Source organism: Apodemus sylvaticus, chromosome 5, assembly GCF_947179515.1.
Source record: "Apodemus sylvaticus chromosome 5, mApoSyl1.1, whole genome shotgun sequence".
Lineage (NCBI taxonomy): Eukaryota > Metazoa > Chordata > Mammalia > Rodentia > Muridae > Apodemus > Apodemus sylvaticus.
Genome location: NC_067476.1, coordinates 109,619,691 through 109,644,178, shown reverse-complemented (window position 1 = coordinate 109,644,178; position 24,488 = coordinate 109,619,691). Strand labels below are relative to the sequence as shown.

At 45.4% G+C, this 24,488-nt stretch overlaps 1 protein-coding gene across 1 annotated transcript; it reads left to right on the top strand.

Annotated features, from left to right (window-relative positions):
- The first annotated feature begins 610 nt into the window (after positions 1 to 610).
- On the top strand, positions 611 to 23,811 carry Usp50 (ubiquitin specific peptidase 50). Its single transcript, XM_052181684.1, has 7 exons — positions 611 to 663; positions 2,645 to 2,827; positions 3,123 to 3,318; positions 6,891 to 7,100; positions 8,810 to 8,952; positions 14,299 to 14,431; positions 23,265 to 23,811. The coding sequence occupies exons 1-7, from the start codon at positions 611 to 613 to the stop codon at positions 23,454 to 23,456; spliced, it is 1,110 nt and encodes a 369-aa protein (XP_052037644.1). The 3' UTR covers positions 23,457 to 23,811.
- Positions 23,812 to 24,488: the final 677 nt, after the last annotated feature.

Here is a 24,488-nt window from a genome sequence, read left to right as displayed (position 1 = left end):
TACATGTTGTCCTTATAAGAGTTGCCTTGGTCGTGGTGTGTGTCCACAGCAATAAGGCCCTAACTAAGACAGTCTGTGTGCTACAGGGAATGTGTCCATATCCAGCTGTGTCTCCATCCCAAGAATAAACAGTTCTGGTGACTTCGCTGAAGTGTGCATTGGAATGAGAAAATCTCACTACCTTCCTCCATAGGGTGAGGTGTCCTCTAGGGTTCACGGGAGCAGTTTGCCACACGGTAACCCCTAAGCTAGGGATGAACATCTGCACGTGCTTGTGTGTGAGAAACCGAGAAGTGGCGGGAAAGTGGAGACATGGACAGTTCATTCTCAGAAACTTGATCTTTCAGAAGCATTTCAGACAAACAAATAATGGTATCCCTTGGCAACACGTTAGAACCTTGGTATGAAGGTCAACAATTGTGATGCAGGGGAGATCCAAGAAGAACCGGGCCGGAGGCAAGGGAAATCAGTCTGCAGCAACGAAAAGGGGGGGAAGCCTTCAAATGCTTAAGACCAAAAGCCAGCCAGGGGAGCAGCCTTGGAGAAATGAAGTTAAAAGAATCAAACTTAGCTTGTGAGTAGAAGCAAAAGCTGATGTGCTCCCGCTGACATGGCGTCTCATCGGCCGTTCCCTGCAGACGACTTCGGTGCCTACTACATCCTGTGAGCCTCTTCGTCCTATGCCATTATAGATAACCTTAGGAGTAGGGGTGGGGTGGGGTATAGATAACCTTGGGAGTAGGGGTGGGGGTGGTGAGCGGCCCTACTGAAATCGGTCAGCTAATAAGAGGGGGCTGTGCAGATCGAGGCAGCCTCCTGGAGCTTGCCGTGTTTCTCGTGCCTGCGTGCTGGGCAGATGCTCCCTCTCTCCTAAACAAGTCATTGCATTCCTTTTTAAAGGATTTTATTCTGTGTATATGAATGTTTGGCTGGCAATGTAAGCACAGCAGAGCAGTGCCCTTGGAGGCCAGAAGAGGGCATTAGAGCCCCTGCATCCTTGGATACAAATAGTTGTGAGCTGCCATGTGGTTGCTGGGAAGTGAGTCAGGGTCTTCTGAGAGAACGCAGAAAGTGCTCTTAACTGCTGAGCCATCTCTTCAGCCCATGCTATGTGTATGTGTGTGTGTGTATACATATTATATATGTATATATGTGTGCATACATGTAAATATATGTGTATACATACTACACAGGTATATAGATGTGTATATATAGTGTATACATATATATATACATACACATAGACATATATACACACATGTGTATGTGTATATAAGTAGATATGTATACATGTGTGCGTATAATTATATACTTGTCTTTTTTTTTTGACACTGTTTCTCTGTGTTGCCTTAGCTATTCTGTTCTAGAACTCACCCTGTACACCAGGCTAGCCTCAGACTCAGAGATCCTCCCTGCTGCTGCCTCCTGAGTGCTAGGATCAAAGGTGTGCGCCACCAATGCCTCACTGTGTTATGTTCCTTTAAAGGATATCATTTCCTCTGTGATCTAAGCTAAGCACCTTGCCCGGCACCTGCACGGCCCTCACAGCAATCCTGCGGGAAGGTAGCAATGTGCCTTGTTTTGCTGGGGGATCAGGTGCTCGAGACCAAGGCCAATGCCTCACACTTCCACGGGCTCAATGTTTCTGTGCTGTAACTGAGTAGGCATAAGAAACAGATCATAAATACACATAGCCAGTTATTAGCATAGCAATGATTTGAGTCTAATGATTTCTCTCCTTTCCTCTATGTATGTGCATGTGTGCACACATGTGTATGCAAATATACCTATCTATGCCCTTAACGTGAATGTTTATGTTCCTACTATGTGTATGTCTCCTGTTCTCAAGAAGGCACCTATAGAGTTATATTCATTCTCAGTCTATGCTATCATTCCACATGACTTAGTGGGCAGGCTGTGTAGACCAGGCTGGCCTCGAACTCAGAAATCCGCCTGTCTCTGCCTTCCAGAGTGCTGGGATTACAGGCGAGCACCACCACTGCCAGGCAGGAAGAAACTTTTATTTATATCAGACACTCGTTCAGAGTTCTGGACCTAAGTTAAAATCCTTCTGTCCTTGGTAAAGAGTGAGTTTGAGAGAAAAAACCATTAAGAATCTTTCCTATCCAGACTGGTGAGATGGCTCAGTGGTTAAGAGCACCAACTGCTCTTCGGAAGGTCCTGAGTTCAAATCCCAGCAACCACATGGTGGCTCACAACCATCTATAATGAGGTCTGACTCCCTCTTCTGGAGTGTCTGAAAACAGCTACAGAGTACTTACATATAATACAATAAAATTTCCTAGGCAATCATAGCAGTACATACCTTTAATTCCAGCACTCAGGAGGAAGAGGCAGGGGGATGGGGATCTCTGTGAGTTCAAGTCCAGCCTGGTCAACAGCCAGTACAGAGTATATGGGGTAGAAATAAAAGCCTTCTTGCCAGGCTGATGGTCTCTAACTTCAGTCACTGAAATGTGAAACGAGAGAACTGAGAGAACTGTGCATTCAGTCGCCCTAGGTCACCAGACCTTGTCTCCCAGCCACAAAAGAAGGCTTTTATTTCAGAGGTTGCGAGGGCCTGAGCCGCACTAGCGCTCACTCTCTCCCCTGGGAACGCTCTCCTTCCATGTGGCCCACACAGCTCGGAGTGTGCAGACTACGACTCCCTTCCGGAGTCTGAGACCCAGCCACACTTCCAGGGCGTGACGGGACTACGCAACCTGGGCAACACCTGCTACATGAACGCCATCTTGCAATGCCTCTGCAGCATATCTCCACTGGTGGAGTACTTCCTGTCCGGGAAGTACATCACAGCTCTTCAGAAGTAAGAGGAGGTCTTCCCTGAGTCTGCCCCACCCCAGCTCCCCCAGGTGAGGTGAGGAAGGGACCCTGGAGTCCTTGTGAAGGGCTGTAAGCCCCGGCACTGTAGGTCCCCAGAGAGCAAGCGCATCGAGAGTGAGGAGAGCAGGGTGGGTGGGGCTCTGCAGTGGCAGGGGCCGATCTGTGCCCCCGATCCGTGCCCCTGATCCGTGCCCCCATCCGTGCCCCCCGAGACTGGGCCTTCCCTTTTCATTAAACCTGCGGGGAATGTTTGCCCTTTGCCCCTTTCTTCTTCTCAGGGACTGCAGCGAGGTTACCACCGCCTTTGCCTACTTGATGACAGACATGTGGCTTGGGGACTCAGACTGTGTCTCACCAGAGATCTTTCTGTCGGCTGTTGGCAGCCTTTACCCAGCTTTTCTGAAAAAGACACAGCAAGATGCGCAGGAGTTCCTGATTTACGTCCTCAACGAGCTCCACGAGGCTTTGAAAAAGGCAAGGACTGACAGCCCTGAGCTGTGAGCTGTGCACTGTTATCAGAAACGCCTGCACATGTGTGAATGTGCGTGTGTGAATGTGTGTGTGTGAATGTGCATGTATGAATGTGTGTATGAATGCGTGTATGTGTGTATGTGAATGTGGATGTGTGTGTATATGTGTGCATGAATATGTATGTGTATGAATGTGTGTGAATATGTGTGTATGGACATGTGAATGTGTATATATGTATATGTGCATGTGTATATATGTGTGTGTAAATGTGTGTATATGAATGTGGATGTGTATGAATGTGTGTGAATGTGTGTATATGTATGTGTGTGTGTGTGTGCATGTGCATACATGTATTCAGTCTGCATGGCCTGCCCTGCACTGAGTAAGACATGGCTCTCTCTGGTGTTGGGGTCCTAAGGAAAATGTCCAGGTCAGGATATTTGTTGTTTATTGGCTGGTTTGCTTTTTTTTAACTTAATTTTTTTTTTTTTTTGGTTTTTTTCAAGACAGGGTTTCTCTGTGGAGTCCTGGCTGTCCTAGAACTCACTCTGTAGACCAGGCTGGCCTTGAACTCAGAAATCAGCCTGCCTCTGCCTCCCAAGTGCTGGGATTACAGGCATGCGCCACCATGCCCAGCTATTTTACTTAAAATTTTAAAAAATGTTTATTGTATAGGCATGTATATCTGTGTACCATTTGCTTGCTAAGTTCCCATGGAGTCCAGAAGAGGGTGTCAAATGCCCTGAAGCTGGAATTACAGACAATTGGGAGCCACCGTCCATGTGGGTGTTGGGAATTGAACCCTGGTCCTCTGGAAAAGCAGCCAGTGTTTGTGTTTGGTTGTTTTTCAAGACAGGGTTTCTCTGAATAGACGTGACTGTACTAGAACTCACTCTGTAGACCAGGCTGGCCTCCAGCTCAGAGATCCCCTGCCTCTCCTCCTGAGAGCTGGGATCAAAGGCGTGCGCCACCATTGCCTAGTGCAGCCAATACTTCTAAAATTATTTGTTTTTATATTTAGTTTTATTTTTTTCAGAAACTGAGTTTTACTGTGGAGCCCAGTCAGGCCTATGACTCAGAATCTTCCAGCCTCAGCCCTGCTCCATACGCAGGTGTTATAGATGTCTGAATATTCACATTCCAGTCTTCCTTGGCATGGCAGATGCCCAAGAGCCCAAAAGTACTCCAGATTTGCTCAGACATTCAGAGGATAACAGCCCAAATGGTTCAAATGAAATCAAACAGCTCAAAAAAAAGAAAGTCCAGATTCGCCTGACCAGAAGAAATTCACCCGAGTTCAAAACAAAGCGTCTAAACACTTGTTTCTTTTTCCTAAACACAAAGCAGCTCGTGCTGGCTGAAGCCTGAGATCAAAGTTCTCTCAGGAAATCAGTTCTAGGTCTCAGGAAAGCGGCTCAAGGCCAACCTGCCTCCAAGTGCCTGCCTAGCTTGCCAGATTGTTACCATCGCTTTCTAAGGGTCAAAGCCTGAGCCCTAAAAGCCTTAACAAGCTAGCTTCAGCCCCTGCCTTCACCAGGACAGTTGGAGACCGTAACACTGGGAAGACGGAAGACGCAGGCAGGAGATGTACCCAGCCTGCCTACCCTGGGAAGAACCCATAAGGAGGTTCAGTGATCCCCAAGTCAACTTTGGGGTATGGACATGAGGTTTAGATGTAAATAGGTGGCAGGCAGTGCAGATAACTAAGAGTCCTGTTCAAAGCCAGTGCCCCCTACTGAGCCATCATTGTACTGGTGCCGATCTTTCTTGCAAGATAGTCTGAGAAGTTGTTACAAATGTGTTTAATCTCCTCTGGGGAGACAGGCTTCTCCACCACCGTCACAGAGCTTCATTCAGCCCTGAGAGCAGCAATTCCAATTTCTCCAAGACCATTGTTTTCAGTATTTTGATAGCCAAAGGGAGGGATACACGTCTCCTGCCAGGACAGTTATGACCATCTTCAGATTCATCCCTGAAAGGGAAATGGCTGCGTCACCAGATGCCACTCACACCTTTTGCTGCCAGTGTCTTAGTGTTCCGTCTGAATCCACAACTAAGCGTTTTCTGGTCCACATATCAGAGAAAGCCACCATGCTGTTTTCTGTGGGTTGTTTGTTTTTTGTTTGTTTTTTTACAGCTTGAAACACAACTTTTATTAGAAAAGTTATACATAACATAGGATCGGCTATTTTCAAGAATATTAAACCCAATAAAAACTGGACTAACAAAATATGTAACAAGAAACTAATGATCTTTCTATAATGAAACATTCAATTATCTACAGTGTCTTTTTACAAAGGGGATATTCATGGTTTACAGGCACTTTGTATTGAAAAGAAAACTGTAAGAGCAGTTTTATACAATTACCATTCTCGAGAAACTGAATGATTAAAATGTGTGCAATATTGGTGCATGTAAGAATATGGAGTAACAGTCAAAAGTCAACATTTTTATGTTAGTTTTCCATTACTATGTTGAAAAGGAAAACCTGCCTAGGAAAATGCCTGCCACTTTAAGAACTGTGGTTTGAGTCCCTTGACAGGAAGAGAAAAATGTTTTCCCATCAGTGAAACCAACAGTCTGGTTAACCACTGTACCTAGGGATAGTGTGTGAAGCTTGTCTTCTTGATCTTGTTTAAAATAAGCCCACAGTGGGGCGGGTGACTCCGCAAGCTGCAGGTCACGCTGATCAGACATCCACAGTGGGTGACTCTGCAGGCTGCAGGTCACACTGATCAGACGTCCACAGTGGGTGACTCCGCAGGCTGCAGGTCACACTGATCAGACGTCCACAGTGGGTGACTCCGCAGGCTGCAGGTCACTTTCTCAAAGGTGTTTGGATTTTTGCTTGAGTAATGAGATCATGAAAATAGAAATTCTCCTGCCTGCCAAAGGGCAAACCAATGAGAAACTACAGATTGACTTCCTTTAAGCAAACAGTGCTGTAAAAACTAATGACTTCTCTGATATTTATTATAAATGTTAGTACTCATCTTTTTCCAATGCTACACACTCCTGTATTTGAAACTTATTTTTAATAACTTTGCAACTATAATCCTGTATCAGTTTCCTATAATTTAAATGGAGAAAAACATCCAAATAAAGGTTTTATTATTAACAGACCAGTTAGTACCAGAAATTATGCGACTATATAAATATCAAAACATGTGTTCACTTTGTAGGACAGAATTATGTTGAAAGTTCTAGCTTAAGTGTTGGCACTTTTATGGGGAAGAAATCACTTTTAAAACTAAGACTTGGCCAGGCGGTGGTGGCACACGCCTGTAATCCCAGCACTCTGGGAGGCAGAGGCTGGCGAATTTCTGAGTTCGAGGCCAGCCTGGTCTACAGAGTGAGTTCCAGGACAGCCAGGGTATAAAGAGAAACCCTGTCGTGAAAAAACCAAATCCAAAAAAAACAAAACAAAAAAACAAAACAAAAAAACCCAACAACAACAACAAAAAACAAAAAACCCTAAGACTTCCATGTACACCCATGTACATGTAATTTAAAATTATGTGAAATATTTTAAATTTCTGTGTTTTTTTATAAGAGGAATTTATCCTTTTGCACAGCACTGCCGAAGAAGAGCGTGTGAGAAAAGAACAGCCCAAGGCGGCTGCAGGAAGGCGCCGGCCCGGGAGACCTCCATCATCACCCGGCTGTTTGAAGGACAGCTCTGTTACAGCATCACGTGTTTAAAGTGTGAGAACTGCACCCACAAGAATGAAGTCTTCACCATCCTTTCCCTCCCCATCCCATCGGAATATGAATGCTCCCTGCAGGTAGGGAGTCCCCAGCTCCTGAGTGCATTTTCTTGCTTTTGGGATGTGGGGGAAGAAGGGGTGTGTAGTGATGGTGGTGGTTCTTGCTGCAATCCTGCCTGAGTCTCTCAGGTCCTGGGATTACAGTTTCCTACAATTTTAAGTAGGAGAGGGCTGTTTTATACCTTAAAGCTATAAATAAAAGTAGCCCACGAATGAACAGCATTTTTAAAAAGCAATCCGTGGTTATAGTTACTGTGAATTTAATTTTACTTCTTAATGCACTCAAGGCAAGCCCCACCACCCCTGCCCCGTAAACTATAAATACAGGTGAGGTTTATTCAGTCTCTGGAGATGGGCAGTTTGTGATTTCTTACAACGATATCATGTCTCCCCGCCACACTTCCACACTCTATAGTTTAAAGCTAAAACTAGTTATGATAGATTCTTTTTAAAAAGATTTATTTGTGTTACACAGTGTATACTTGTTTGCCGGCATGCATATGTGTGCTCTGTGCATGCGTGGTGCCGAGAGGACCAGTAGAGGGCGCCAGATTCCCTGGAATTGAAGTTATGGTTCCCAGCCACCAAATGGGTTCCAAACCTGGCTCTTCTGCAGAGCAGCCGGTGCTCTTAACTGGTTGGTCATCTCTGCAGCCCCTAAGACTGTCGTGCAGTCTGGGTGGGAGCTGCAGCTGCCGCAGGAAGAGAGTGCTTGGTTAGGAACATTGGGGAATCAGGAAACACTTCACTTGCAAACTTACACAGATGTGTCTTGTTCTTTTGGAATTGTAAAGGCACATCTGTTGGTGACCGTTTCTGTGTATATATACCTGGGCAACAACAGAACCCTATGTTCTAGTTTTATGTTTTAGTTTTGTTTTCTGTTTGATCAAAAAGCTAAATAAAGGTTACTGAGAAGAATAGCAAGTCCCGGACTGAGGCACTGACAGGTCTAGCAGGAACAGTCTGTGCCTCCTCCTCTAAGGCAAGAACTTGCAGAAGCATCTTCCTGGGTGTGGGCTCTAATTCATCTCCTGTAAGGTGCCACCCAAAACCATGAGATATGGTCATTTTTCAGGTCCTACTGTTGAGTCAGGGATATATATATATATATATATATATATATATATATATATATATATGAGCTGCCTGATTTGTTATAGGCATTTCAAAGTCTGTGTTGTTCCAAAAATAAACCAGAAAAAGTAAAGTATAAGTTTCATAGAGTGTGAAAAGAATCTAAGCCTATCCGAGCAGTTCATTGAAAAAGCATCACTAGTTGCTAGGTAGATTTTTACTTATTCGTTGCACAGGGTCTCACTGTGTATCCCTGGCAGGCCTGGAACTTGGTATGCAGACCAACCTAGCCTTGAATTAGAAGAGATCCTCCTGCCTCTGGATTAAAGGTGTGAGCCACCAGCCCCGGCTCAACCAACGAAAACAGTTGCTAAGCAGATTTTACAGGACTCTGGGTCACGGATGATAATGGAGTATAGCTCCTTTGTTTGTTCCTTTATAAAATTCCCAGATGCGCATTTGCACAGCTCTTCCAAACTTTTATGGTTTTGTGTGTTTGAAAGATAGGTCTCCTTGTATCACACAGGCTGGTCTCAAACCAACGATTCTCCTGCCTCCACCTCCATCACGCAAACAGCACTGATTGCTGCTTTGTCCTCTAATGTCCTCTAAGGGTCCCAGGCCGCCCAATGCTCTCTCTCCGCCAACAGGACTGTCTCCAGGGTTTTTTCCAACAAGACACATTGACCTGGAACAACCAAATCCATTGCTCCTTTTGTGAAATCAAGCAAGAAACAGCTGTGAGGACCACTATTTCCAAGGCACCAAAAATAATTGTTTTTCACTTAAAAAGGTATGTGGATTTGGAAATCTTGTGGGCAGACGGTTTTCAACAGTTTTGTTAAGATATGATTCACATGGGAATAGTTTATCCATTTACTATGTAGCTTGTCCTAAGATCTTCAGCAAAGTGGGTGCTGAGCTGCAGGGCCTCCTGGGTTTAGTCCTCAACTGTTAAGTGAGAAATAGTCCAAGCCAGTTTAATGGCTTGGATTTTGATTTAATATCTAATTTCTTTTAAATTTTGTAAAAAAAAATATGCAACATAAAATCTATCATTCTGATCATTTCAAGTGTGTAGCCAATTGTTACAATTACCTTTACAATGTTAAAGCCAATCACCACAATTTCCAGAACATTTTAATGCTCCAAACAGAAACCCTGTTCCATCAAACAACACCTCCACCTTGTTCCTCTCTTGGGCCAGAGTGGCTGTGTCAGCTACTTTTATGTCAGTTTCACACAAGCTGGAGTCATCTGAAAGAAGGGAACCTCAACCTCAACTGCATAAGATTAGCCTACAGGCGAGCCTATAGAATATTTTCTTAATTAGAGATTGATGGGGGAGGACCCAGTGCATTGTGGGTGGTGCTTCTCTGGGACGATGGTGGTCTAGGTTTCCAAAAATCAGGCGGAACGAGCCAGAAAGCAGCACCCCCCATGACCTCTGCATCAGCTCCTGCCTCCAGGTTCCTCCCTCCCGTTTGTGTTCCTGTCTGATTTCCTTTGATAATGAACTGTGACATGGAAGGGTGACCCTTTCCTCCCCGAGTTGCTTTGCTGATGTTTCATCAGCAATAGTAACCTCTTGCTTGGTACCAGGATAGCCGAGTGTTGCTGTGACAGACTTGATTATGTTGTGTTGGGGGAAGACTGGGAAAGGACTTCGGAACTTTGGGCTAGAAGAGTCAGTGAGTGTTGAGAGTCCAGGGGGCTGTTTTATCGGATCTAGGAAGACTGTTGTGATCGATGCAGGATGGAGGCCTGGCTTGTGAAATTCCAGAGGGAAGTTTGAGAGTTATTATAGACTATCCAGGCTGTTGCATATTTGCTATTTTGAATTAAGACTTGGTGGTTCTGGTCAGCTGGGACTGAAGAATCAGCTGTGATTATCAAGAGTCAGCAGCACTGGAGCGAAACCTATGCTTACTGGAACAATAGATGATGGTTGTCTGGAAGCAAGAAATTAATTGTAAGTGAATTATCCTTAATATAAAGGATGAATTGATCCAGTGACTATTTCTTTACTTTATGCTATTCCACAATAATTATATAAAGAATCCAAGATTTACTTAAAATTGCACCTCAAGAGCTGAGCAGTTAAATGACCTTAACCGTCTGCGCTAACCTGGACGCCTCCCGCCCCATCCCACGATTTGATACTTGCATATTATTATTATTATTATTATTATTATTACTGAGCTGCTCTTCGGACCCCTTCCTCATGGCTCCATCCTCCTCACTGATCTGCCTCTCCCTCTCTCCCTCTCTCCTTCCTCTGCTGGCGGAAGGCCCAGCCTGTCCTCTCTTCTGCGCAGTCATTGTGTGATCAGCATTTATTGACAAGGCAGAGAATAAATGGTGAGAACTGTTCACATAAGCTGGAGACGGGAGATTATTGGTGTAAGCATCACAGTGCCAAGTCCAGAGTGAAGTAAGATGTGAGGGCAGAGAAATCAGCAGTTAAGTAAAGCAAGGGTAAACTTTACACAGTGTATAATGCCTACGGTTAATGATGAAAAAGACACCAGTGTGTCACTGGGTGAAATCTGAGAAGTGTTTCTACAAAGTTAGCACACAAAAGCAGTGTTCCATAGGTAGCCAAGGCTGTACTTCTGCGGGCAGGTGAACTAGGTTATGTGGAAGCGTCTTCCAGGTGGTGCTGGTATTTGGAGGCAGGAATGGGCCGTGGAGAGCAGCTGGGGTGCAGCACTGTTGGGAGGTCAGGAGAGGCCATTGATGAAGGTGCAGCTTCAGTAGCAACTGACGCCCAAGGAGGGAAGGGGTCTTGGTGAGAAGTCTGTAGTAGGTTTTATATTATAATATTAATATGAGATGTGGGGAACAACAGGAAAGGGAAGGGCATGGTTAATAAGTTGATGTGATTGTAAGTTCGCAAGGGATCAGTTGTGCCTATTAGTTTTATGTCAACTTGACACAAGCTAGAGTCATCTGAAAGGAGAAAATGACTCCATAGGATCAGGCTATAAGCCTGTAGGCCATTTTCTTAACCAATGACTGATGGGAGGGCCCGGCCTGTTGTGGGTGGTGCCATCCCCCGACTGGTGGTCCTGGATCCATGAGAAAGCAGACTGTGCCGCACGCCATGGGGAGCGAGCCAGTCAGCAGCGCTCCCCCGCGTGTGCGCTTTGGCGCCCAGTCCTTTCAATCCAGGTCCCACGACTGCATTCACTGGTTTTAGCTTTGCATTTATTAATATTCAGATATGTTTATTTAATGGCTAGTGTCTTGGGGTTTCTATTACTGTTACCATGACCACAGCAACTCGTATAAAGAAAAACATTTAATTGGGGGCTGGCTTACAGTTTAGGGATTTAGTTCATTACCATCATGGTGGGGAAACACAGCAGCATGCAGGCACACAGGGAGCTGAGAGTTCTACATCTTGGTCTGCAGGCAGCAGAGGTGAGTGCTAAACAAGGCCTAGCTTGAGCACCTGAGACCTCAAAGCTCACCCTCATAGTGACTCACTTCCTCTAACAAGGTCACACCTCCTTATAGTGTCACGTCCTAGGTCCAAGTATTCACACACATGAGTCTATGGGGGCTATTCCTGCTCAAACCGCCAGCGCTGGAGAGATAGCTCAGCAGATTAGAGTACTTGCTGCTCTTTGTACAGCAAGGGTTCGGATCCATGGCAACTCTGATCCATCTGTAACTCCAGTTTCCGGGGATCCAGAGCCCTCTTCCGGCCTCTGCAAGCAGTAGACAGACATGTGGTACACACACACATAGGAGAGCAAAACACTTATGTCCATAAAACTTTAAAATGAGCAAATCTCTTAAAAAGATATATTTACACATGAAATGCATTCTTTTGTCTATGCAATTGTATAAATGGATACAATCATATTCTCTGCAGTGCCTGTATCAACAACACCTGCCACCCCAGAAAGTTCCCTGGTGGTTCTTTACCATTCTTCTCTCCCTTTGCCATAAGCCCCCGGGACTTACCTAAAGAAAACTACGTGGGTGCCTGTGGGGTGGGGGTGGGGTGCATGTATGTGGCCAACATTTGATGTCTGGTGTCTTCCTCGGTCACTTCTATGCATCATTGTAAAATGAATCAATCATTCTCACTAACCCATATAAAAGACACACAGTATATGAAAGACACACCATCCAGGTATTTTGCTTCCCAGCTGTGAGCCTAGACTGGGCAGGTGTTGAGCTGTCCTAACTTACCCTCCAGCCATGTGTCCCTTACTTCTTGTTTCTCCTGGCCACGTGTTCATGGTCCATCTTCTCTCATGGTGGTTTTCTCCTCTCTCCCATGTCCTTCATCCTCCCTCCCTTCCTCCTTCCTTCCCTTCTTTCCTCCCTCCCTCCCTCCCTCCCTCCCTCCCTGCATCTCCCAGCCAGGTAACTGAAAACCTGCCTACCTCTCTCTTCTGTCCAATCTCAGGGATCTGATGCCCTCTTCTAATGTGTCTGAAGACAACTGCAGTGTACGCAAATAAATAAAAAGCTATTATGTATACAGTGTTCTGCTTGCATATATACTGCCAGAAGAGGGCACCAGATCCCATTACAGATGGTTATGAGCCACCACGTGGTTGCTGGGAATTGACCTCAGGACCTCTGGAAAGCAGCCAGGGGGCGCTCTTACCCGCTGAGCCATCTCTCCAGCCCCGCTGTGTTTTGATCCTTTTTGTATACATTTACTTCTCAATTCTCTAGCTGCTGGACATTGGCCTTGTTTTCACTCTGGGCAATTGAGGATAAAGTTGTTGTATTGTATAGCATCACTAAACTCATGTTTCTGGGGATGATTCCTGCCTAGGAGACCTGGTTACAGGGTGTCTTACTTAGGGTTTTATTGCTATGAAAAGACACCATGACCATGACAACTCTTACAAAGAAAAACATTTAGTTGGGTCTGGCTTACAGTTCAGAGGTCTAGTCCATTATCATCATGGCAGGAGCATGGCAGACAGGGTGCTAAGAGGTAGCTGAGCGTTCTACATCTGGATCCATAGGCAGCAGGCAGAGAGAGAGAGACTCTGGGCCTGGCTTGAGCATCTCAAACCTCAAAGCCCACCCCCAGTGACATACTTTCTCCAACCAGGCCACACCTTTTAGTAGAGCCACTCCCTAAGAGCCTAAGGGGCCATTTTCATTCACACCACCACACAGGGCATCCCCTAAATTTGGGGGAATGGGGTTTGCTTCCTTATGCCCCAACAATGACCCTGCTCAGCTGGTAATTTTCCTGCCTTAGACCTAAATCAGCACATTTTCTGAATGAACATGATTTTTTAAAAATAATTTATTTTCTGTGCATTGGCATTTTGCCTGCCTGTATGTCTGTGTGAGGGTATAAGATCTTGGGGTTACAGACAGTTGTGAGCTGCCATGTGGGTGCTTGGGATTCAACCTAGATTCTCTGGAAGAGCAGTCTGTGCTCTTGGCTGCTGAGCCATCTCTCCAGCCCCATGACATGATTTTTTAAAAGGTTCTGAATGATTTGCTGACCTCTGATCTATATAACCAGAGAGATTAAAGATTTGAACAGTCCCTGGATGGTGGCGCACGCCTTTAATCCCAGCACTGGGGAGGCAGAGGCAATGGATCTCTGTGAGTTTGAGGCCAACCTGGTCTACAGAGAGAGTTCCAGGCCAGCCAAGGCTACATAGACTCTAGGAAGAGAGAGGGAGGAGGGAAAAGTGAGAGGGAGGAGGGAAAAGAGAGAGGAGGGAAAGAGGGGGAAAGCACAGAATGGACAGAGGGGGAGGGAGGATGGAAAGGGAGTGAGAAAGGAAAAGGGAAGGGAGATGGGGGAAGGGAGAGAGGAGGGGGGCAGTGTGGAGAGGGAGAAGTGAGGGTGATTTGATTCGGCCCTCAGTGGCCTCTGATGCGCTGTCTTCCCCAGACAGGTTTGCCTTGCTCTCTCCACAGCAGTCCGCTGAGGTCTGTGCTCTCTCTCGCTGACATACTTTGGTGAGGCCAATGGGTCTGGCGTATGTAAATATATTTAGATGAGGAAGTGATTTACATACCAGATAATCATCTCAGAAATTAGTCTTAACTGTTGGCGGAATGTGTTTAGGCGTGTGCATCTCCCTCACACGAGGCTTATAGACATCTTTTGGATTTCCTGCATTTGCCATCTCTCCAGGTTTGACATCCAGGGTACAGTAAAGAGGAAGCTGAGGACAGACATCCATTACCCACTGACCAACCTGGACCTCACTCCTTATATCTGTCCAGTTTTCCGGAAACATCCCAAGTACAACCTGTGCGCAGTGGTGGTGAGTCCAATACTAGTGCTTTAATGACTGAAAGGACAGAACACCTGTTGTCTGCCCCCGCCTCTGCCTGGTGGCTGCTGCACAGCCCAAAATCTTGGCCACGTGCACTGCCAGAGGTCAGGTCTATGGTAACTGCGTGTCTTGTGTCATCACACTTCGTAGCCAGCGCCCCTACACTAGGTGCCAACAGTTCTAAGACTCCATGCGTGGCCAAAGCCCGCCCTAGGGCATCCTAGGGGCTCCTTCGGCTGCGAGTCAGCTATGACTCAAGCTGAGTCCTGGCAAATGTGGAACAATTCAGACGTGGTACAGTTCAGAAGCAGTCTCCAGAACCTCCCACAGGGGCCGCCCACTCGAGCAGCAAGCCATTCTCTGGGCTTTGGGATCCAGGTGTGAGCTGTTGTGTCTGAGGGTGGGTGTCCTCTGGCGTGTAGCCCTGTCATGGATCCTCTGGCATGGTGCTATTGAATCTGCCCATTCATCTTATTGCTCAGTAATATATTGAACTCTGCAGTGAGGTGTGGTGGTATATACCACCAGCATTCGGGAGTCAGAGGCAGGCAGGCAGATCTGAGTTCGAGAACTGCCTGGCCTACATAGTTTATTCCAGGACTACGTAGTGAGACCCTGCCTCAAAAATATTGAAGAGGGAGTCATCAGTCATTAGCCTTCCGTGCTCCTTGGCACAGAACCACTCATGTTTTCACAGCCCTCGCCTATCTCCCCTGTAGGCCCTGCCCCATCTCCTTTACACCATTTGCCCTTTTTCTTCACACCGCTGTTCTTACTCTGGAGGCTTAGGGTGGCTTCTGCCCTCTCTTCAGACATAGATGCTGATTAATGGCAGTTCCAAAGGTGCTGCTTCCTGAGGTCTTAGTTTTTTTAACTTCTCATTATATCTATTTCTGACTTAGAAAAAAATCTTAACAGAAAAAAATGGAGCTTCTATTTAGAATATAACTGTGTGTTATGAAAGATGCACACTTATGTAAGAATCACTCCAAGTATCTTTAAAAAAAAACCCTATTATTTATAACTCTAAGTTATTAGTCAGTTGAGGCACTGAAAGTTAGCTCTGAAAGAAACAGACATTTAGAGCTGGTGGCATATCGATGATGCATCAACAGATAAGAACTAAGCATCTTAAAAATTATAATGCCTGGTGGCAATAAAAAGGTGACAAGATCCTGGCTACATTGGCCATGGAGCACAAGGAAGGCAGAGCACTAGGACCTGTTAGAAACGAAGGGTTCTTGGTCCCATTCCGGATCTTCCAACCAGAAGTGCACACTTCAGCTGTTGGGTGACATGCACACACTGGTACATTGAATAACTCACCTAGAGTAGAGGGGACAAGCCATCTAGTGGGTGTGAGCCCTGGAAGTGAGTGGAATTCATTCATTTTCTTTTTCTTCATTTACTTATTTTTTAATTGTTACACTTAATGTATTGTTACACTTACAGTATTGAACATTTTTTTTTGATTTGCTTCTTGAGACAGGGTTTCTCTTTATAGGGTTGACTGTCTCTGTCTCTGTAGACCAGGCTGCCCTCAAACTCACAGAGAACCACCTGACTCTGCCTCCCAAGTTCTGGAATTAAAGACATGCGCCACCACTGCCCTGTGGTATTGAACATTTTACCAAATGTATTTATAGTGTCATTCTGGAAGCTTTTTTTGTGACAAGGTCTCATACAAGCCAGCTGTTTTTGAATTTTCCTTTTTGTCAAGGATAACATTGAACTCCTGGTGACTTGCCTTCACCCTTCAAATGCTGAGATAACAGGGGTGTGCCACCACACCTGAATGTGGTGCTCTGCAAGGCCTTTTCCCTAAGATTGTGTGTGTGTGTGTGTGTATCCTATGTATACAATGCCCACAGAAGCCAGTGGGCATTGAATCCCTTAGAGACGGAGTTATGGACAGCTATGAGCTGGGAACCAATCGCGGTCCTTCCGTCAGAGCTGCCTCTTAGCTGCTGAGCCCTCTCAGTCCCTCAGCTAAAGGTTTTATCCCCAGGTTGCTGATTTATTTTATTCTTACCTCGTCACACATGTACTGGGCACTGTTCAAATCTCTGTCATCATCACATCCTTGTCCTCTGAGAAATACCTACTTAGGTCCTTTTCTTGCCTTTTCAATTGGTATTTCATTTCTTTTCTTTTTAAACATTTATTCATTTATTGCAAGTACACTGTTCCTCTCTTCAGACACACCAAAAGAGGGCATTGGATCCCATTACAGATGGCTCTGAGCCACCATGTGGTTGCTGGGAATAGAACTCAGGACCTCTGGAAGAGCAATCTTAACCACTGAGTCATCTCTCCAGCCCCTCAATTGGTGTTTCTTGCTCTTGAGTTTTATTTTATATAGATAGGTATAGGTATAAGTATAGGTATAGGTATTAGGTATAGATATATAGAAATATGGTTTGCAAATATTTTCTTGCACAGTGGTTTTCCCCTCCACTCTTTGGTTTTCTTTACTATGCCATTCCATTCATCTGTTAATTTTGCTGCCTGTAGTTTTGATCATATACAAAAAGGCTATGCCTAGAACAGTGCTGTGACCTTTGCCCTCATGTTTCTTTGAGGTGTGCCCGTGGGGACAGGTGTGTGCTCATGGTACATGTGCATGGCTGTAGTTGAGTGGAGGCCAAAGAAAGTCCAGTGTGTGTGTGGGCCACACTTTCATTACCTGCCATGAGTGTTGAGCATCTAGGTGACCTCGTGTCTGTACTAGTTTTGGTTTCATGAGGTCCCACTTGCCTTCCTTCCTGGGCTGCTAAGTCTTGTCATGAAGTTCTTGCACATACTCCTCCCTTTCCTGTAGGAGCTTTAGTCTTTTGGGTTTTATGTTACAGTCTTTGATCTATCTGGGGTTGATGTTGGTACCCGGTGAAAGAGAAGGATCTACCCTCAATCTTCTACATGCAGCTGACAGTTTCCCCCAAAGCATTTGATGAAGATGCTGTCTTTTCTCCAGTCTGTTTTTTTGGCATCTTTGTCAAAAAGTAGGTGGCTGAAGAGATTGCTCAGAGGAGCTTGCTGTTCCTCTGGGACCCACGTTTGATGCCCAGTACTTACGTGGCAGCTTACAACCATTAGTCACTCCAGTTCTAGACCCAACTCCCTCTTTAGGTTCCTCTGGACACCAGCCATGCACATGGTGCAGACTAACATGTATGTAACACACATGCATACAGTTAAAATGTATCAGTTTCAAACACAAAATAGGTGGCTATAGTTTCATGGACTCATACTTGGCTCTTCTGGTCTGTTCTACCGGTCACATACCCACTCTTGTGCCACCCTGCTGGTTAGTTCCTGCGGCTCTGTAGTATAACTTCACACAGCACTCATACATTGCCAGTCACCTTTAGTCATTTAGTACTGACTGATCAACAGGACCATACAGCTCTATGCTATTGATTCTGCAGATCTGCCCTTATTCTATGCAACAATCAAAACACCTCACACACAGGATTCACAAACACAGACTGCTCCAAACTCACCAGCACTATCCATTTCATCGCTAACAAAAGCACATCCCAGCTTCAGTCTGTTGGAATTGCCAGAGGCTGAGGTGAACTTATTCCCACCCTTCTTGTTGCTATGCCTAAATGCTGTCTGGAGAGAGTCCCTTAGCTCTGCACTTCTTTTATCAGAGGCTCTCCTCAGTCTAGATCCGAAGATGTCTAGTTCTCAACTTCCACTGGTTGATTTTCGGTCACCAAGTCACAATTTTTTTGTAGTTGGTACCAATATGTGACATGTAATGAGAGTCCACTCGTCAGAAACCTCCTCAGAATGACCTGATATTTCTACATAAGATTCAGGAGCATCTTCTGGTCCTAAGCTTGGTGCTGCCCTTGCCGGAAGGAGGGTAATGCTGCCTCTCTGCATCTGTGAGGAGCAGTGCTCACATACAACAATGTGGGGGAGGGGTGGGCCAATGATGCAGTGAATCTCCTGAGTCCCCATGTGCCTGGCTTCCAAAGGAAGGCTCGTCTCCCCCACACACACACTTGAGGGCGTTCTCTATTCCAACTCCATGTCACAACATCTATATTGACAAGTCAATAAGGCTGAGTGGGAGCCAGTCAGCTGGGCTGTTTGGTTTGTGATGCAGTGATTTACTGAGTCAGGGTGAGGTTTCTCTTGCATACTGCATTCGGACAATGCAGTCCCTTATCCAGGTGGCTCCTGGCCACAGGAAGATGATGGGAACTGGTTTCCAAAGCCAGTCAGGTTTGTTATGTAATTCAGTTGGGAGCCTGTCACTTTCCACCAGCCAAGTTTCCCATAATCCACAAGGCTGATAGAGTGTTCAATCTCTCTCACTGCAGGAAGACTCCTCACTCCCATGAGAGCAGGTGACAGCTACCCTCTACACTGTTTATGGAGTGGGCAGTCTCTGTCACCCTCACTCTACAGATTTTTCACTGCTACAGAACTGTGACAGTGGGAGTAAGTGTCTTGTTTATCCTACTGTGCTGTTGTCCCCGATTTCTGGGTTTTGTTTTTCTCCTGCTGGTTTCCAGTGTTCTCAGTAACTTCCGCAGCTCTACATACCCTTGCTGCTTGGTTCTTTGTGGAGGTGGGTGGAGTGCGGGTGCTTTAAGTTACCTTGTAGTAAGTCTTGTGGTGTTTTATTTTTGGGGTTTTTTTTTTTTGTTGTTGTTGTTGTCTTTTGGGATAGGGTTACTCTGTATAACTCTGGCTGTCCTGGAACTCACTTTGTAGACCAGGCTGGCCTTGAACTCAAGAGACTGACCTTCCTCTGTCTGCCTCCCAAGTGCTGAGACAAAAGGTGCGTGCCAACGTTGCCAGGCTGAAAGTCTTTGTTTTTAAATAAGAAATTGGTGGTTGAGGTTGTAGCTGTTGATAGAGTGCTTGTCCAGGATCCACAATGTCTTGGCTTTAATCTCCAGCACTATAAACTGCTGCTGGTTGTACATGCCTATAAGTGCTCAGCACTCAGGAGGCAGAGGCAGGACCAGGTCAAGGTTATCTTCACTGGGTAAGCTTGAGGCTAGCGTGGGCTACATTAGACGCTGTCTCCAAAAGTTATTGAAGTAAAACAGGAAAACACATAAAACCTAAGAATACAATTTGGAAGTTGTCCCTCGAGCACATCCATGGAGTAAGAACAGGGCTCAGATGATTTTATCAGTGTGTAACTATCCGAATATTCCTCTTCGAGTGCAGAAACCAGACTTCCAATGGGATAACTCTGAGTTTGCCTCATGCAGAGGAGTCCTGCAGTAGGTACCAGATCATCAGGATCTGGTCCTTTTGCTCAAAATTCTGAAACCATTATCCACATTGCTACATACATGATGGTTTGGTCTCCCACTGGATAGGCCTTCACTGTGTGAAGACATCGTTACCTACCTACTCACCTGTTCTACTTGAGTGTTTGGGCCATTCTGAGTATTGCTGTGGTGGTCCTTGGATGTTGGCGAGATGGACACGGCCTTTTGGAGTCTATTTCTAGGAGCAGGGGGTACTGGCGGGAGGGCATGCATACATTAGTAATAGTAGGCTGGTGGCATCCCAAGGCAGTTGTTCCAGTTCACTTCTCAGCGGCAGCAAGGGGAGGTGTGGTTGCCTAAGTCCCTACTCTACCCCGCAGCTTTCCACTGGGCTGTTCTAGTTGCCTCCACAGTGGGACAGCACTTGAAGTTTATCCTTAGTCTTCCACATTGGCCGTGCTTCCTGGGTGCTGGGATTTCAGGCGTGTATATTATCTTGCTCTACTGAGGTTTGGGTTTTTTGTGTGTGGAAACAAGTCAAGTCTTTTGTCTGCCTTTCTATGTCACCTGTGTTTTCTTACTGCAATACAGGTCTGAGGCTGTCACACTCAGGGATACATTGCTTGCTGGGCACATGTCTATACCTAGGTTCAAGCTTAGTGTCTGGGAAAAACCAAGTCTTAACACATTATAGCTATTTCTTTATGTACCTAACATGCAAGGACTCACATCTTGAGACAGGGACACATGCCCATTGACCTAAGGACCTCAAAAATCCCCATCTCCAAAGGTTCTACCACCTCACTTTGGGGACAAGGTCTACATGTCAATCTGGGGTGGCACTGTTCCAAAACATACTAATGTGTATGTACTCACCAATGACCTTCATTCAATTTTTGGCTGGTTGTAAACTGTCATTTTCTCCTTTAGACTTAAAAGGTATGTGTAAGGCTCACTTGGGTGTGTACAGCTCAGTGGGGTCTGGTGTAGAGTGTATATTTACATAGTTGTTCATGATCGGCACAGTTAAATCTTACAACATCGTCGGTATTCCTAATAGAATCCTTCCTACTCATTTCTTCTCTCCACCAGACTCTGGCAACCACCAATGAACTTCCTGTTTCTATGGGCTTGTTATTTTTAGGCACATCACACAAATGAAATCATAAAACCACTTATCTTGCATTTTTCAGACAGCATGTCGATCCGTATGCCCGGTCAGCCTGAAACTCACTACTTAGAGCAGGCTAGCCTTGAGTCCTTTTGTTTTTTAAATTTAGATATTTTATTTACATTTCAAATGTTATCCCCTTTCCTGGTTTCTCCTCCCCAACCCCCCTAGCCCACCCCCCTTCTCCCTGAGTCTTTCTGTCTTAAAGGTGTAAGTTGTTTTCTTTCCTCAGCATGCTTTTAAAGGTTTCTCTGTGTTGGAGCACGTCCATTTGTTTTTTGGTTGACAATAACATTCTACTATGTAAACAACACACCTCAGTCTCTGAGAGGCTCGGGGGACTCTACTTTATGACTGTTGTAAGTGGTGCACAGGGGTTTGTGTGCACGTTTGATTTCTCTTGGGCATACACCCCAGGGAATTGCTCAGACACATGCTAACTGTATACTTAACCCTTGAAGCGTTGCCAACTTAATTTCCAATGTGACGGTGACTTTGTTCCACCAATGTATGAGGCCCCAGATCACTCGAATTCTCTACGTTTATTACCCAACTCTTAAAAAAATGTGACCCCAAAATGAAAATTTTATTTATTTACTGATTTATTTATAAACTGAGTATCTTATAGCCCAGGCAGGTCTTGAATCACATCCTGAGCACCGTCACATGCCAACCATACCTGGATATCTTGTGGTTTTAGTAGAAGTTCCGGTATTACCCATCACACTGAACATTTCTTTCATTCCAGGCAGTTTTTCCCCCCAGCTCAGTCTGCCTCCAACTCTGTCTTCTGACTTGGCCTCCTGTGCTGGGATGTCAGCCACCATGCTTAGTGCTAAAGGTTTTGCATTTTTAAGGTTTTTATTCATTCATGTGTGTGTGTGTATGTATGTATGTATGTATGTACGTACGTATATATGTATGTAAGCACACATGGCAGTGAACATGTGGAGCTCAGAGGACAACCTGCAGGGATTAGTTCTCCTCCCCCCACGTGGGGTCCAGATACCCAACTCAGGCTATCAGGCTTGCCGGCAGTGCCTTAGCCTGTCCTTCCACTGAGCTGTGCAGCCCTCAATCCAGCATGTTTTCTGATCTCTAGAGCTCATGTGTAACTTTACAGGTCCAGTGCCCTGATTCCCACACACCACATCCTCCTCTTTATTCTGCTTCCTCCATTTTGACCCATCATAGGCAAAGAGACAAGATGGAGACCGAGTAAACGTGGCATCCCTTGTGCTGCAGTGCATAAGCTATCTGTCTGACACAGGTTGAAAGGGGGCTGGAGAGATGGCTGCTCAGTGCTTAAGAGCACTTGTTCTGGCAGAGGACCAGGGTTTGGTTCCCAGCACCCACATGATGGCTCAGGACCACAGTAACTCCAGGTCCAGGGAACCAGAAACTCTCATCTGGCCTGCACAGGCACCAGCACACACCATGTACATACAGACACTGGAAAATACACATACTAAGTAAAAAAGCTGCATGTTTTCTTTTTGAGACTGGATCTAAGCTTTGAACTTGTGGCAGTCCTCCTGCCTCAACCTTTCCAAGGCCTAGGATTACAGGTATGAGCTACAGCTGGTTTAGGACAAGTCTTACTTCCTGCTGTTAACAGATTTAGGGCTTGTGAAAGTGGAAGGGTTCCAAAGGTTATCACTGATATTATTTTCTTTCTTTTGTATGAGGGTTCAGCAGACTTTGTAAAACCAGCTAGAAAATATTTTAGGCCTTAGAAGTCAGACTTTCTGTGCCAGTTCTTCAGGTTTTTGTTTGTTTTTTGTTTATTCTCCGAGACAGGGTTTCTCTGTGTAGCCCTGGCTGGTCTTGAACTCAGAAATCCACCTGCCTCTGCCTCCTGGCTCTTCAGTTTTACTGCTGCAGCCCTGAGACACTGAGGCACAACCACACCTGGAGGCTCACAAGCAGGAATTCCAGTTCCAGGGGAATCCAATGCTTGCTTCAGGCCTCCTGGGCACTGGGTATGCATGTGGTACACAAGCATATTTATTTCTTTTATTTATACAAGTTCACTGTAGCTGTCTTCAGACACACCAGAAGACGGCATTGGATCCCAGTCCAGATGATGCTGGTAAGTCACCAGGTGGTTACTGGGAATTGAACTCAGGACCTCTGGAAGAGCGGTCAGTGCTCCTAACTGCTGAGCCATCTCTCCAGCCTCCTTGTAAATTTTTTTTAAAATTTATATATAGTCTAATTTCCCATCTAATTCTATTAATGTCAATGAATACAATGTATAAGCAGTTCAAAGTTAGACTATATGTAAGACTTGAGAAAATTATTTCCTCAGTTTACGACATTTTAAAATGGTTTTTGGCCTTGTCTTTATCCCATCAGTCAGAGCATCCACATGGAAACCTTGCCTACATCCTTTCTTTCCTAGAACCACTTTGGAGACCTGGATGGTGGCCACTACACTGCCTTCTGCAAGAACTCAGTAACTCAGGCCTGGTATAGTTTTGATGACACCCGAGTCAGTGAGATTCCAGCTACTTCTGTTCAAACAGCGACAGCATACCTTCTGTTCTATAGCTGCCAGCCCTTTTCTATACCAACACAGAAACGCAAGAGCTAGGACAGTGCTCCTGAGCACTGCAGCAAGCTATCAGAAAATGGCCGTGAATATGCTTTCTTATTAAATCCTTACCACCTACCCACATCGCTAAGGTTTGTACGTCTCACAGACAGCCTCTGTAAAACAGTCTGCAGCACAGAAGACAGCCCTGCTCACTAAGGGCACCACGGAGGCCAGGCAATGCCACCACAGGGGCCTAAGAACTGCAGGTTTCAAAAGTCAATGCCCCCTGCAACGGGTTTCTATTACAATGTATTTCATACGTACCAAATTTTAACCTTATTTTGAATCTCTGTGTGTGTGGAAGTCAGAAGGGAACTTGTGGGCGTTAATTCTCTTGTCCACCATGTGGGTCCTGGGGATTGAACTCAGGTCAGGTCCTCAGCATTAGTGGAAGACATTTTTACCCACTGAACCATCTCTCCAGCCCAACACAAATAAGTTTTGTTTACACATGTGAATAAACAAAACAAAACAGAACAGAACAAAAACCTTAGTGGCAGAGTGTTTCTTTAGCATGCACTAAGTCCTGAGTCTTGATGCTAGCACAAGGAAAAAATTAGGTGCAAATGGCTCTGAGTGTAAGAATGTGACCTAGTGGGCTGGAAGAGATGGCACAGGGGTTAGAGCCCTTGCTGCTAGCAGAGGACCAGGATTTGGTTCTCAGCACCCCTATGGTACACATATACACATCAATACATAAAACACCAATACATATAAAAAGTCTTAAAAACAAAACATGTAGCCAGGCAGTGGTGGTGCAAGCCTTTATAGTCTCAGCACTCAAGAGGCAGAGGCAGGCGGGTCTCTGTGAGTTCCAGGACAGCCAAGGCTACACCAAGAAACCCTATCTCAAAAAACAAAAACAAAAGAAACAAAAGAATCCCATACAAACAAATAAATACCTGAAGCAATTTACACAGTAATTTAGGGAGCTGTCCTTTCAAGTTGCTAACTTTCTGACTTGAAGCCCAAGCTCTAACCTTCCCCTGGAAGCTAAATAACCACTTCCTAGGAGTCTCTGCTTAGATG

Excerpts from the sequence above, each read along its gene's own strand:
- Usp50 (XM_052181684.1), top strand. The coding sequence starts at position 611 with ATGGCGTCTCATCGGCCGTTCCCTGCAGACGACTTCGGTGCCTACTAC. Across the intron at positions 2,828-3,122 it reads TACATCACAGCTCTTCAGAA|GGACTGCAGCGAGGTTACCA; the intron begins GTAAGAGGAGGT and ends TCTTCTTCTCAG. Across the intron at positions 8,953-14,298 it reads ATTGTTTTTCACTTAAAAAG|GTTTGACATCCAGGGTACAG; the intron begins GTATGTGGATTT and ends CCATCTCTCCAG.